Raw genomic sequence first — 13,963 nt, 5'->3', positions numbered from 1 at the left:
TGGGGATTCGAACCCGCCACCTTAGGTGTACGTGGCTGGCGCCTTAGCCGGTTGAGCTATAGGCGCCGAGCCCTATATTTGATTCTTAAGAATTATATACCAATTTTTTTTTAGCACAGTGCCTAATATATATTTTTAAAATGACTACAGAGTGAGCAATAGGACACACACCGACTAGGAGTTCTAATGAGCTGTCAAGCATTGTACATCTCTAATCTCTAGCTCATTTGCTCCAACAACATGCCACTATCCCTGCTTACTTTTGCCTCCTAACAGGGCACAAGAGTATCTCTCCAATGAGGAACACTCCCACCACTTCTCTCCACTGGCCAGCGTCCACTAAGGACCCCTTCCCTGCTGAACCACTCCTGGTTTGTAAGTGTCCCTCTAGTACTTTCTGAAGCTGCTCACTTAGATGATCAGTATCATCCAAACTGCTCTTGGGTTCCTAATACTGTTTTAGAATGGGGCTGATACTAACTATGGCTAACAGGCCACCACTTGAGTATGTAAACAGAGTTTCACTAGAACGCAACCATGGGCATATATTACCAGAGCTCAGGCGTTGGGACAGAAACTATATGGTTGGCAAAGCCTAAAATATTATGATCTAGCCCTTTGCAGGAAATGGTGACTGACTCCTCTCCTAGATGATCTATATACTTGTACAAAATGAAGATAATAATATCAAATTTTCATCAGACTATGTTATTCTTAGGGCAATATCAGATTGAAAGTATATGTCCTAGGGTTTTATACCAAAAAAAAGAAATTATTGCAACATACCTACATTTGTTATTAAGAATATACACATACATTTTTTGTGTCAGACATGCCTGCATTCAAGTTCTGGGTCTATTGATAGATACTGGGCAGATCACACAAATTCTCTAAGCTTCAGTTGTATCATCAGTAAAGTGGAAATATATTTCCCCTTTCCCTGATTTCCTCAATAAATATGTAATGAATGCTATTTGTTAGGCGCTATACCAGGAAATGGATAAACAATGGTGAATAAACCCTAAAAGTCCCATCTAATTTAGCTTTAATTGTACATAATTGTGAGGGTTGTTTTAAGGATTAAATTATGCAGACACAGATATACATACACATACATATTTCTATCACATATAGTAATCACATACATATATACACATATTATAGAGTACTTCACAAAGAGTACATACAGAATACTTAGCCCAATTCCTGTTACAAGGCAAGCACTCAATATATAGCAGCTCTTCCTCCTCATCATAATTACAGCAGAAACTTTTAACAGACCTCTAAGTGGCTGACCCACTAGATCAAAAATGTCTCCCATTTCCCCTGTAAAATGGACCTACAGCACGCTTTATAAACACCCACAGCTAATTTAGTAGGCTAATCTCTGGCACCTAGGCACACTTCTGGTTCAGTTTTATGTTTACTTAGAGTCAGGGTACTTGTTCTCAAATCCCTTGATACCCGTTTACTTATTATTTAATTAAATATCATGGAAGGTGAAGAGAAAGAGAATGATTCTTTCATATGTAAATTAAGTTGAATGCTTTAAAAAGACTTGACAAAGAATTATCAAATTAAATGCAGAAGTGATACAAATTGGAGAACAATCATAAAAATCTAAAAGGATTCTGAAGTAAGATCGCTTCTGCGATAAGAAATTATTGCAACATACCTACATTTGTTATTAAGAATGTACATGTACATTTTTTGTACACTTTCATTCTACCTCCAGAAAACCTGAAGCGAGCATGGTCTTTGTCATTTTGGGTGTGGTGCAAGAAATATATTATAACCACCAATCAGTTTATCAAAACTCAAAGATAAAGCCTTGACTCGTCATCAGGCCTTGCACTGAAATTAGGTATTGAGGTTTGGCGCTTGTAGCTTAGCGAGTAGGGCACCAGCCACATACACTGAGGCTGGTGGGTTCAAGCCCCGTCCGGGCCTGCTAAACAACAACTGCAACAAAAAAATAGCCAGGCATTGTGGAGAGCGCTTGTGGTCCCAGCTGCTTGGGAGGCTGAGGCAAGAGAATTGCTTAAGCCCAAGAGTCTGAGGATGCTGTGAGCTGTGATGCCACAGCACTCTACTGAGGGCAACATAGTGAGGCTGTCTCAGAACAAAAAAAAAAAAGAAAGAAAGAAATTAGGTAGTGAATACTGTTTAAAATATGTATATATGTGTACATATATATGTGTTTGTGTGTGTGTATATATATATATAATATTTTATGTATTTCTTCCCTTAACTTTTTGAAAACATCATCAACCATTGGTCCCAAATGCATAGTGTAAGAAAGGGACTCTTTGGGATTTATTTAACATGTTGTCTCATCCCCTGCCATCTTTTTGTAGGTAAGGAAACACCCAGCGAGATGGAGTAGACTGCCTGGGCCACAGAGTTAGCAATGCGGGAAACAGCTCTAGAGCCAGGTGGGCTCTGACTCCGCCACCTCAGCCAGCTCACAAGGTTAGAGAGGTAAACACAGCAGTCTCCCGAAACCTCACTTATGTGATCAGCTTTACATGTGGGGAAAGCGTGTCTTTTGCCCAAATAGGCAAATAGTGAAAGATATTTGAGAACAGGAGCGGATCTTTCACATTCGCCCCAGCACATGCTGCACAGCACTTGGCCATGAATACTTTTTCTTTTGAGTCGAATTTCCTTCCCTACTTTGTAACAGCGAAGGAAACTGGGGTCTTCCTGGTTTCTGAAAGCCTAGGTTCCCTTGGGGTTTCTAGCCCCCCTGCATGCAGGGTGTGACAGTGGGGTGGGGGTGGGGGTTCTATTGTGCCTGTCAGATGGTGTCGCGGAGAGCTCGGCCTTCCTGATTGGCACTTGTTCTCCCCCGTCAGTGCGGCAAGATGAGCAGCGCCCTGCTCCCCAGATGGTTATTTGTTCCACCAGCCACCTTTGCTGCATCCCTGATTCACTCCAGCCCAGGACCGTCTCCAGCACTCATCCTGCAAGGCAGCTTCTGCCAAAAACTTTGCCAAATGGCTCCCCTCAAAGTCATGGCTGCCCAGACAGACTGGCTCCTCCATCTGCAGCAGCTTTTGGCAAAGAGAAGTTTCCCTTTCTGGCTCCTCCTCTTGGCTGCACCAGAGCCTTCTTGTCAGAAGGATGATCTGACCCATCAGTAAGTACAACCAGACCTGGAATCTCTGGGGCCATTTAAAGCCTCTGCCCACGTTGCCCCAGTCTTATGCCACACCCAACATCAGAACGGACCAAAGAGGTCTAGAGGACCACAGATACGAACATAATGCACCATAAAACTTAGAACCAGAAAATCTGTAGAGAACATGCCTCCCCTCCCCCATCTTCAATCTCATCATAGGAAATCAGGGAAATGACGCCCAGAGTGAAAGTGCCTAGTTATGGCGGCAGGACTGAGAATCTACCCTTCCGGTCCTCTGACGTCCGTCCCATGTAGTGCTTACAATGCTGCAGTGCCTGCAATTTTGCCTCTGTTCATTTCCAAATTCTTCATAAAAATTGGACCCTTTGTACTGATTGACTCCAAAGAGTATTTCTTTAGGAAAATGAAGACTCTTTGCTCTGTGTCAGCATCATAACTTGATTTAATCAAGTGTGTCCATATGCTACATTGAGACGATCTTCTGCAGTATTTAAGAACATGCACTTTAAAATCAGCCAGCTTTGGACGTGACTTCCGTTCTATTAATACTTACTGTTGTGTAACCTTGGATAAGTAATAATCTCATTCTGCTTCAAATTTTCATTTAAAGGAGGATAAGGACAGTATCAGCCTATAGAATTGTGAGGATTAAATGAGAAAAATACTTTAAAAGCCAAAGCCTGTTCCTGGCACATAGAAAGCCCCCCCCACAGCTGCCAGCAATCATCACGCTTTGCTAAAACTCAAATCCACAATGGTTTTGGAAGGCACAGTCCTGTGCACACATCAGTGGGTATAAAGTCGTTCTCATTCTCTACATTAGAAAATTTGGGTTTCCAGGTTAGGTGACAGATCCAAGGTTACAGGAAGAATAAATGGAAGACCAGACACTTCTTCTTTATATTTTGCTAAGCAATAGAAACAAGCAACTCGGCTTCAAAAGCAATAAAGTCAGAAAGGAGAACATTTGAACAAAAACATATATTCACAGATAATCACTGCAGCATCTTATGTAACAGAAGAGCCGGAAGCAATTTCCTATCCATCCATAGGGAACTATTAAATAGGCTGTGGTACAGTCATCCCATGGAGCACGGGGCAGCCATTAAAAAGCACAAAGCAGGTGTACGGGTTCTGATACGGAAAGATTTTGAAGACATATCATTGAGTGAGAGGAAAACAAAGTGCAAATGAAACAGGCCATGTGCACTGATTTATGCAAACCTTTCCCTCCATGGTAAACCTGTACACAGATACTTCATATGCAAATACTGGAAAATGGAGAGAGAGATGACTCTGAGGAAGCCTACCCACTTCTCTGGTAAAACCCTCTCCTGGTGATATTTTGTACTTTGGGATCCAAGTTCTGCCTTTTAGGCCACCTGGGAACTCTCAGCCTCTTGCTGCAATGGTCCACGTTAAAGATGTTTAGAGCTTTTCCATCCTCTATACCTTGTGCGCCTGTACAGGGACACAGAGTTGATCTCCCTACAGTAAGTGAAGGAGGTGGCCTGCCATTCTGTGAACACTGCAGGTTCCTCACTTCACAGGGATTCATAGTAGTGTAAGAAGCAATGCTTGATAGAGGAAGCTGTCAGTTCCCCAGTGTCCTGGACAAAATCAGACCTCCCTAAATTCTTACATTGAACCCCTAACTCCTAATGTGACTATTGTCAGAGACAGAGTCTTTAAGGAGATAATTAAGGTTCAAAGAGGTAATGAGGATGGGGCCTTATGGAACTGGCACCCTTATAAGAAGAAAAAGAAATGCTAGAGATCTCCTCCTTTCACACTTGGATGGAAGACCTAGAGGAAAGACCGCGTGAGGACACAACAAGAAGCTGGCTCTCTGTAGGAAGGGAGGCCTCACCAGAAACCGACCTGCTGGTGCCTCCATCTTTGACTTCCAGCCTCCATAACTGGGAGAAATAACTCTGTGTTGTTTAAACCACCCAGTCTGTGGTACTTTTTTGCGCAGTCTGAGTTGATAATACACCAAGTATAAAGGCCAGTACACATGGAAGACACCCTCCCACAGCTAAGGTGCTCTTTGGCACATTCCATCCAGCAGACCCCATGCTCTCCGGGTTAAAACCTGCCAATAGGGGCCCATCTAGACCCCTAAACTACACACATCTTTTGCCCCCTTCCCAAAGATCCCCTTCATTTCTTTACATTTATTGTAAGTAATCAAGTCTTTTTCTTCTACAGCACAGAACCGAGACTGACTTCCCTCTATATGTGCACACCCCTTCTTAGTATCCATGGTGGCCCTTTCTCCAAATAAGCCTATTAATGCCCCTCAGTTTCCATGCACATCACACATGCATGCCCTCTCATCCTCACTGCTAACTCTTGCCATAGTAAACTTGGAGCAGGACTCAAGGACTCCTGGGTTATTTTTGACAAAGCTCCTAATGGCCTTGTAAAAAGAATCTGTGTTTTCAGCAGGATAGTTATATCAGAGCTGGCTTTCAGCCTGATTCTACCAGAAAAGCAAAAGAAGGAAATTCGGCAGTGAAGTTGGATGAAAGCAAACTCATCTTTATATTAATGGGGAATGAGAGGACAAGCTAAAAAGTTGCTGTGTCCGGAGTGAGGCCTCTGATGCCTCCACGTTTATTTATGTGCAAACAGACATCTGTCATCCCACCACTGCCCCTGTCCCACTGCTTTTGCTGTGGTCCAGGCAACCATAAGCGTTGCTATCAGCCCTGGGGAATGGGTGCCCAGATGGCCCAGTGAGACCCTCTTGGCTCAGTATGGGAACAACATCATTGATGTCAAAAACATAGGTAGTTCTCACATCTTGACTGCTCACTTTCATAAACATTTTTCCTTCTTCTCTTACTATAAAGTAGAAGAAATCTGCAGGAGTTAAGTCACCTAAGGATTCTGGCTTTGGGTGGGGGAATTCAGCTCCCTGTTAGTAGGGCAGTAGGGAAGGCCTGGGTATGTGCATTGCTGTGTTAGGAAAAGATGGATCAAGTGAAGCCAGCAGTGCTGAGAGGGCATCCAGGGGACATAGGTGGAGGTGGAACACAGCTTGCATTTTCCTCCCAAAATTCCTGATAAGAGGCAGAACATGTTCCTGGAGTCCAGGCAGGCATAGGCTCCAATCTGGTTCTGCCACTTACAAGCAAGTGTATTTGGAACATACACGTGTTCATTATACAATTCCTTTGGTTCTCCACACTCTGGAATTTCTTATTCTGGAAAAATGAGGTTAATGCAACCATTCTCTCAGAGTCACTGAAGGAGATTAAATGAATACACATATGAGAAACACTTGGACAACGTCTGGAATACAGACAGTACTCATGATACCTTAGTTCTTTCCCCTTGGCTAAGTGTCTAAATTGGACCCTTCGTTTCCTCTTAAATGCAAATGCCGGAGTCTAGGAATGTCAGTCTACAGCTGTGCTCTTTTCATTGAGCATTACCAATATTTTGACAGGACTGGCCTAATATTATTCACTCTAGGTTCGTTGGTACATTTCTGACCAGCACTCATCAAGGGCTTGGAATTGCCCCTAGGGACCTGGATGCTAATAATGAATACTTGCTAGTGATTTTCAATGCACTCTAGTTATTACGTTTAGTAGCAGAACATTTCCCATCCCCAGAAAGGTCATTTACAAGAGCGTAAGGCAGTTTCTTCTCACCTCCCATTTCAGGTTTCCCTCAGAACACTGAAGAGCTCAAACATTCATCCATATGCATCGGAAATACCATTCTGATCTCACATTTGCATACAAATATCGAGGCAACTTAAGGAACTAAGAGGCAGCTCTCCATCATCCCACACCACCTCCTTTTATTTTTCCAATGCTTTCCCAGCCTGTTCATATCAAAAGCCATTTTTATGTTCCTTCCCAGCTTTACCATCATAGCTTCCCTCTTTCTTGAGCTTATATGGATGGGGGTGGGGGATGGGCAGAGACCTGTACTTCCTCACTTTTATTCTTGTGGCCCTAACAAGCTACCTATAGCATTTTGAAATCATTCGGATCTAAAGTTTGGAGACCCTCTAAAGTCAAACTCACTCAAGACTAGACTCTTCTTATCTTACTACCTTGCTGAGAAATGGCCATATGGCATTATGCCAATCGCATCGGTGTATGGTTACTGCTGCTTACTAAGGCCCCTAGTTTATTGTGAAGGACTTTCGTTATAATTACTTTATCTCAAGCCAAGATTACAAATTTCTTGGTGATTCCTTACTCATTGAGTCTACCTGTACCTGGAATACTCCAATCCTAGGCATCTCATTTATTCACACAGCTTTAAATATTCTTAATATGCTGGTGATATCCAACTTCAAACTTAATAGCTAGTCCAGGCCTTTCTTCTGAGCTTCAGACCTACATACAATTGCTTACTTGAAAGTCTCCCTGTGAAACTAAACGTCTCACTGGTTCCTCAAACGAATGAATTTTCAAAGTCTATTTTCTATTTCAATGACAAGCCCCCTTTAGGCACCCATTCTCATGGCAAAAGTCTGGGAGTCACTCTTGACGAGCCTTTCTCTACACGCAATCTATCACACCCAGTCAGTCCCATGTACTTTTTCTCTTATGCTGTATCTCAAATTCACCTAACTGTCTCCAACTCTGCCACCATCACCATCCCAGAGTGTAGCCCAGGCCTCCTAAGTAGCTCCCATTTCCATTCCTATTCATTTCCTACCTGGTTTATGACCCCACCCTACATAGCAGCCACCTGATCACATTTCCTTCCTTACCGAAATCCTTTAAAGGCTATGGCTGTGCATCCATGTTTGGATAAAGTCCAAACTCTTCGTAGTCAACAAGGTTCCATGTGATCTGGTGCCTGGTCTCCCTTTTTTTCTAACACTGTTTAATGAAAATTTTCAAATGGACAACAAAGTAGAAAAAAATTCACGATGAATTTCTGCAGACCTGTACCTGGATTTTGTCTTTAATATTTTGAATTTGCTTTATCGTATTTCTATCCATTCATCCATCCTCTATCCTTGCATTAATCTTGCCTGCTTTTCATCTGTTTCAAAATGAACTGCACACTCCAGTCTCATCCTTCTCCTTGTTCCCTAAACTCCAGCCAGTCACCTTTGCATTCCTTGAATCTGTCAGACTATTTTACATCTTTGGGATTTTATATCTTTTGTGCCTTCTACCTACAATGCCTTAAGGTCTTGTTAATTCCAGACTCATCCTTTAGTTCTCAGCTTACAACATCTCTGAGAGGCTGTCCTTGAGCCCCCCATCTAAATTAGATCCATCTTCCCGAGGTACCTTGTGCCTCTCCTGAATATCACTTAACACAATTGGTTACTCCACGTTTATTTGCAAAATTGTATTTATCTGTTTGCCCCCTTCACTAGACCGAAGGCTCCATGAGGACAGAGAGTGTGTCTGTACTGGAACATGCTGTATCACCACTGCAGGAAGTCAATTAATATTTGAGGGAGCAAGAATCAGTGAGTCAATAATTGAAAGGAGCAGCATAGACTAGTGGACATATTCTTCCTATAATATGTACAAACAGGACAGTTTGGTTAAAGACCACGATGGGAGATGGAATTCATTTGCTGTAAGAATAGAACCAGAAAGTACATTATGACCAACTGCTAATGGTAAGATCCACAGCTACTGACTGAGCCAAGAGAAGAAGACTATGGTGGGTTTTAGTGACCTCTCTCCTATCTCCAAAAGCTATTCCCTTAAGAGCCCCCCATATCAACACATAATCTAAGACAAAACAGCCTGCTTGCAATGCAAATGCAGTTTAAGCAACACCAACACAAGCTGTAATGTACTGAGGGCATTTATTGGGGGTTGGCTTTGTTAGGCAATTTCCTGACCACTTTCTCTGTATCAAATAATTTTTCCCATGGCATAGGTTCTATTGTTAGTCCCACGTTACAGCTAAGGAAACTGAGAACAGAGCAGTTATTTTAAGGCGCTCCATCTATAAAGAGTATTCTGTCTGTGCCCCTATGAAAGTAGAAAGATTAATTTGGAAAACTTATAGATTGCTATACTGGAGAGAGTTCTAGTTTGCTTTAAAGTTTAGAAAGAAATCCATATACAGAAAGATTGGAGAGCTGAATCCTTGCTTAGGAAGCCTGGAATTCCAGATTCCAAAAAGCCAATCAGATCACTATGTTAACTTTATTTTTATGGTCGTTTCAACCCTAGCTGATGTGCTTCCTTATACATACACTTCCAAATTACCCCTGCAAAGAATTTTTTCCTCCAGATGGAAGCACAGCTTACACCGAAAGATACAACCTTTGTGATCTCTCCTGTAACAGGAGCTGGTGGCTAAAAGAAAATGAAGCAGTGTGGTATTTCCCAGTGGAAGGACAAACACTTTACAGATCGCCTTGAGTTTGAAGACAAGGTTTTCCACTGGCTATGTGACCTTGGCAAATTAGCACCATCTCCATCTCTTAGTTGCATCCATTTTCTTAATTGAAAATAGAAATGATAACATTGATTTAGTAGGGTTTGCTTTTACTGAAATGCTGTATATAAAGAGCTTAGAATAGTGTTTGGAATATATAAGATATACAAAGATGTTAATATTTATTTATTTATTATTTTTTTGAGACAGATTCTCACTTTGTCACCCTTGGTAGAGTGCCCTAGTGTCATAATTCACAGCAACCTCAAACTCTTGGGCTCAAGTGATCCTCTTGCCTCAGCCTCCCAAGCAGCTGGGATTACAGGAGCCCAGGAAAACGCCTGGTTATTTTTTTAAAGATGGGGTCTTGTTCTTGATCGGGCTGGGCTTGAACTCCTGAGCTCAAGCAATCCACCCACTTTGGCCTCCCAGAGTGCTAGGATAACAAGCACCCACCCTCGAAGATGTTAACTTTTAAAAGAGAGGACAGATGGGAAAAGGTAGGGGAGAGCAGTAACTTTAATGTCCAGAATTTTTTAAAAAGTCATAGGAAACACCTTTAATAAATGTACATCATGCATTCTTTTGAAAGAGGAAGAGAGAGAAGAAGCTTGAGTACAAGCATCCCTTAGCATTTTCATTGCTCTTAGCTGGATGTACTTGCCTGCAGCCACCACTTACAATGCAAATTGGGTTTAGAGTCCTTCACACTAACTACACAGCAAAAAGCTTTCAACTTTAAATAGAATACTGCAGTGTGAAATGATCTGAGCAAAGGAAAGAAAAATGCAAAGATAAATGTGAAGATTTTGAAAGAAAAAAACTCAACTTGACATATCTGAGCAAGTAGAAGAAAAATGCAGAAATATAAAAGGACTTAGAAGCTAATTCCCCAGTAAGTGAGTTTAAATTATTAAGGGGGAAGAAAACTTTTGGGGTAAGCCCTCAATGAAGAGACTTTTAACAAAGAATATTTTCATCTGGTGCTCTTCCAAGGTGTACTAACAATTCCTAAGAAGTGGAAGGACTCTTCCCCCCTCTGGCCTGCGCAAGCATATGAATGTTGCCTAAAATAGTTAAGACTATAGAGAACTTCTTGCTGTACCCAACTTCTGGTATTTACATGTTCTCAGTTCCATTTCTCTTGGTCTCCCCATACTGTTATGAAGATCAGATTAAAAACAACCTGGAAGCCTCCTGTGAAATACAAATTTATTTAGTTTTGAGTATGTGTGTGTGTGAAATAGATAGCACATAAGAGAAAGATCTGAGAGGCGGATTCACACTGATTTTAGAAAGCTCTTTGCTATCAACTCATGTCTCATTTTTGACATTTTATCCAGAATTGGAGTTTACAAAAATGGGATAACATAGGAACAAAGGTACTATCCAGCCTCCTGAAAGCTATAAGGAATGTCATTTTTAACTGATTTCCTTATTCTACAATTGACACTCCCATACACACGGCCCCCATTTGGTCATCTTCTCTGTTCAGAAAGTGTTTCCTTTTGCCTGAATAATGTAACATAGCAGAAACATCAAGGCAGCCAAACAGAAAGAAATGTTCCCCCAAATGCCAACAGACGCAAGGCCACCTTCTCTCTTGGATGACATACACAGTTAGTCAGATGCTACCTGGTCACTGAGTTGGTGACAAAGCACCAAGACTGAGAAAGAATGCTTTACAATCACATTGTCATCCTGTAAATAAAAAGAACCAGTAAGCATGGCGCTTGGTATGGGGAGGGATGGGCAGCTCATCTTAAAAGCCATTGCTAAATTCCTGGAGGCCAGACCTTAACAACTCTGTTTAATCTGTCCAGCACAACAGACGTATTGGCTTGCTGCTATCCAAGGATGATGGCAAATGGAAACTGTATTTTCCTTATCACTGGGTGTTCTACCTAAAACTTCCAGGGATGTTTAGAGAAGACACCACCTTTACCCTGGTACGTGTGTGTCTTTTTCTTTTAGAGCTTGAACTCTTTTACTGTCCCTCCCCCCATCACATTTCTGTAGTATTATTTTGATTAGATTCAATGTTACAGAAATGTTAGCATCCAAGAATAATAAAAATAACTTTAGAGTAATATACCTTGCAACATTTTTCTAAAGCACTTTCACACCCATTTCTCACATGTGACATCTCAATGTGATAAAGCAACACTTTGTGCGAATGGCTAAGGGTAAAGGCCTACAGGTAGAAAATAAAAGCAAAAATGCAAAAGTTTTGGCATTTGGGGGGAAAAAATGCCTCCACACTCTATTCACACACAAAAGGCAGAATGAGATTCCACCTGCTGACTTTCCCTTCCTGCTCTCAAAGCCCTAGCGCTAATGTCAGAGCAAGCTGGGAGGGAGAGAGAGAGAGAGAGAGGCACGACAATTTCACCTCTTGGCAAAGCTCAGCTTGCTGAACCCTCTTGCTTTCTGCTGGCTGTTGATTCAGCAGAAACTACTGCTGCAGAATTCATAATGGTGATTTTTAAAGGCCCCACCGATCGCTTTGCTCGTCCCACGTGTCAGCCTCATTCGTTGGCTGCCAGAACACTATTTTCTCCGGCCACCTTTTTATTTCTTGCTAAGGCACTTCCGAGGGGAGAGGGTTCGCCCTTTTGCAAAGAGCCTTTGGGGGTTTTGATTGTCTGAGCAGGTAACCCTACCGGCCAGAGAGATGAATGGGCAGGAAATGAAACCATGCCCTCCCTGCAGCCACTGAGAGATACAACATCATTCCGCTCAAGGAGGGGGGACCAAGGTCCTACTGGGCCCCTCCCTTATCTCTTCCCCAAGACCCCTGCAAACGTCTTGGGGGAGGGTCATCTGCTTCCCCGGGGGTCATCATTCCGGGCGGGAGCCCCACCCTGAAAGCCTAATCCCCAAGGGCCATTTTAACTCCCATGGGCGCCGGGTCCACCTGCTGCTGAACACACCGGGCTTGCCTCGCACGGAGCCCGGATGGATGTGGGGAGCACCGGTGGCTGCCCTGCGAGCCGAGCCCCCGCCCCAGCCCCAGGGCCCGGAGGAGTCTCCGCCACTACGCGCCCAGCTGTCGGCGAAGCACAGCGATCCGCAACTTGCTCCCGGCCCCAGCGGCGGAATGTGGCGGGGCTGGCGTTACCTTCGGTCGCATAGCTGTGGTCGCGCAGGAAACTGTTGTTGATTTTGCGGGTATCAATGTCCTCCTCCATTGACAGCAGGCTTACTTGCGTGGGAACCAGAAGCCGGCAGACAAGTATCCATGATCCCTCCCCGCAGCCAGTCTCACAGGAGAGGGGGGCAGGGGAGCCAGTGGGACTGCACCATGGTCCGAGCCTGAGAAGGAGACCGGAGGCGGAGAGAAAAAAAAAATAAAAACCCGGCAATGGAGCTGTCACCTCCTCCACTCGGGTTCTCGGAGGCTGTGGCGGCTCCTCCCGCGCGGTGCGCTCACTCCAGCTCCAATTCCCAGCGAAGATGCTAGCCTGACTCCGCTGCCTCCGGGTGCCAAGATGCGCCGTGCCCCGAGGGGTCTGGTCCCGCCCGCCCGCCCTGCAGGCGCTCACAAGCGGGGCTGGGGAGATGCCCAACAGGTTCCCCTCGTTGGCAGCCGCTCCAAAATGCAAAAAAGATCCCTCCTCCCCCTGGGAGAGCGGGCAGCCGCGACAAAATGGTGCCTCTCTGGACCCGAGCTGCAGTGGCGAGATGGCAGGGGCAGGATTCAGGCTTGCCTGGCCGGGATGAGGGTGTTGGTCCCGCGGGAGGGCGGCTCCAGCAGGCGGGGGCTAAGGGAAGCTGGCGGGGAGCTGGGCAGGGCGCTGCGGCCGGCGCCAGCGCACTCACCCTCACACCCACACGCGCGCACTAGCAGCTGCTGCTGCTGCTGCAGGAGGCTGGAGGCGGCTGGTGCATTAAAGGCGAGGCTCCTCCCAACCGCGTCAGCAGCCCCAGGACTCTTCCCCAGCAGCGGTGGTGGCCAAGGCAGAGGCTGCGGCTGCTCTCTGCTGCAGTGGGGTGCACGCAGCCGCGAACTGGCACCTGGGCAGCCAGCAGCTAGCTTTCAGGTTCACGTGGAAAGCGTAGACGTCCTCTTCCAATCTACGTAACCGAGGGCCGCGACCGCACTAGTGTCCTGAGCCCCTAGCCTTTCTCTGGCCACCTGCACTTCAGGACCGCAAAGGGAAACAGGCTCTTTTGGACAGCCAGGAAGTCTACATCTGTGCTTACCCTGCTTACCCTGATATGATGTTTGTTGTCCCTAGGTGAAGTTAAAGGGCGGGGCCCGGGGCTCCAGCCTCTGAAAGAGACGAGAGAGCAGGAGGAAGGGCTGCTCGTATGTAGCACAGCTTAAGCCGGCTGTGTGAGCAGGGGTCACAACTTTACAAGTGTGATCACATCTGAGTCCTCCCTTCCTCACGGAGTCAAAACATTTCCCTCTAACCGTAAGAG

At 44.6% G+C, this 13,963-nt stretch overlaps 1 protein-coding gene across 7 annotated transcripts in view; it reads right to left on the bottom strand.

The window, feature by feature from the left end:
• PPP2R2B (protein phosphatase 2 regulatory subunit Bbeta) overlaps window positions 1-13,963 on the bottom strand; it is a 495,801-nt gene that overhangs the window by 279,404 nt on the left and 202,434 nt on the right. For 2 of the 7 annotated variants that reach the window (XM_003782069.2, XM_003782067.2), the window contains one exon: window positions 12,657-12,850. The exons of 3 other annotated variants lie outside the window; for them this stretch is intronic. In XM_003782069.2, coding sequence (XP_003782117.1) covers window positions 12,657-12,850 — 194 coding nt within the window. Of the gene's footprint in view, window positions 1-12,656; window positions 13,566-13,963 lie in introns of those variants that run through there. 2 more of the 7 variants (XM_003782070.2, XM_012808948.2) reach the window with 2 other exon arrangements.

The sequence above is a fragment of the Otolemur garnettii genome, unplaced genomic scaffold (assembly GCF_000181295.1).
Source record: "Otolemur garnettii isolate 467f Iridium unplaced genomic scaffold, OtoGar3 scaffold00003, whole genome shotgun sequence".
Lineage (NCBI taxonomy): Eukaryota > Metazoa > Chordata > Mammalia > Primates > Galagidae > Otolemur > Otolemur garnettii.
The sequence above is the reverse complement of the archived record's forward strand: the minus strand, read 5'-3'. Positions and strand labels throughout refer to the sequence as shown.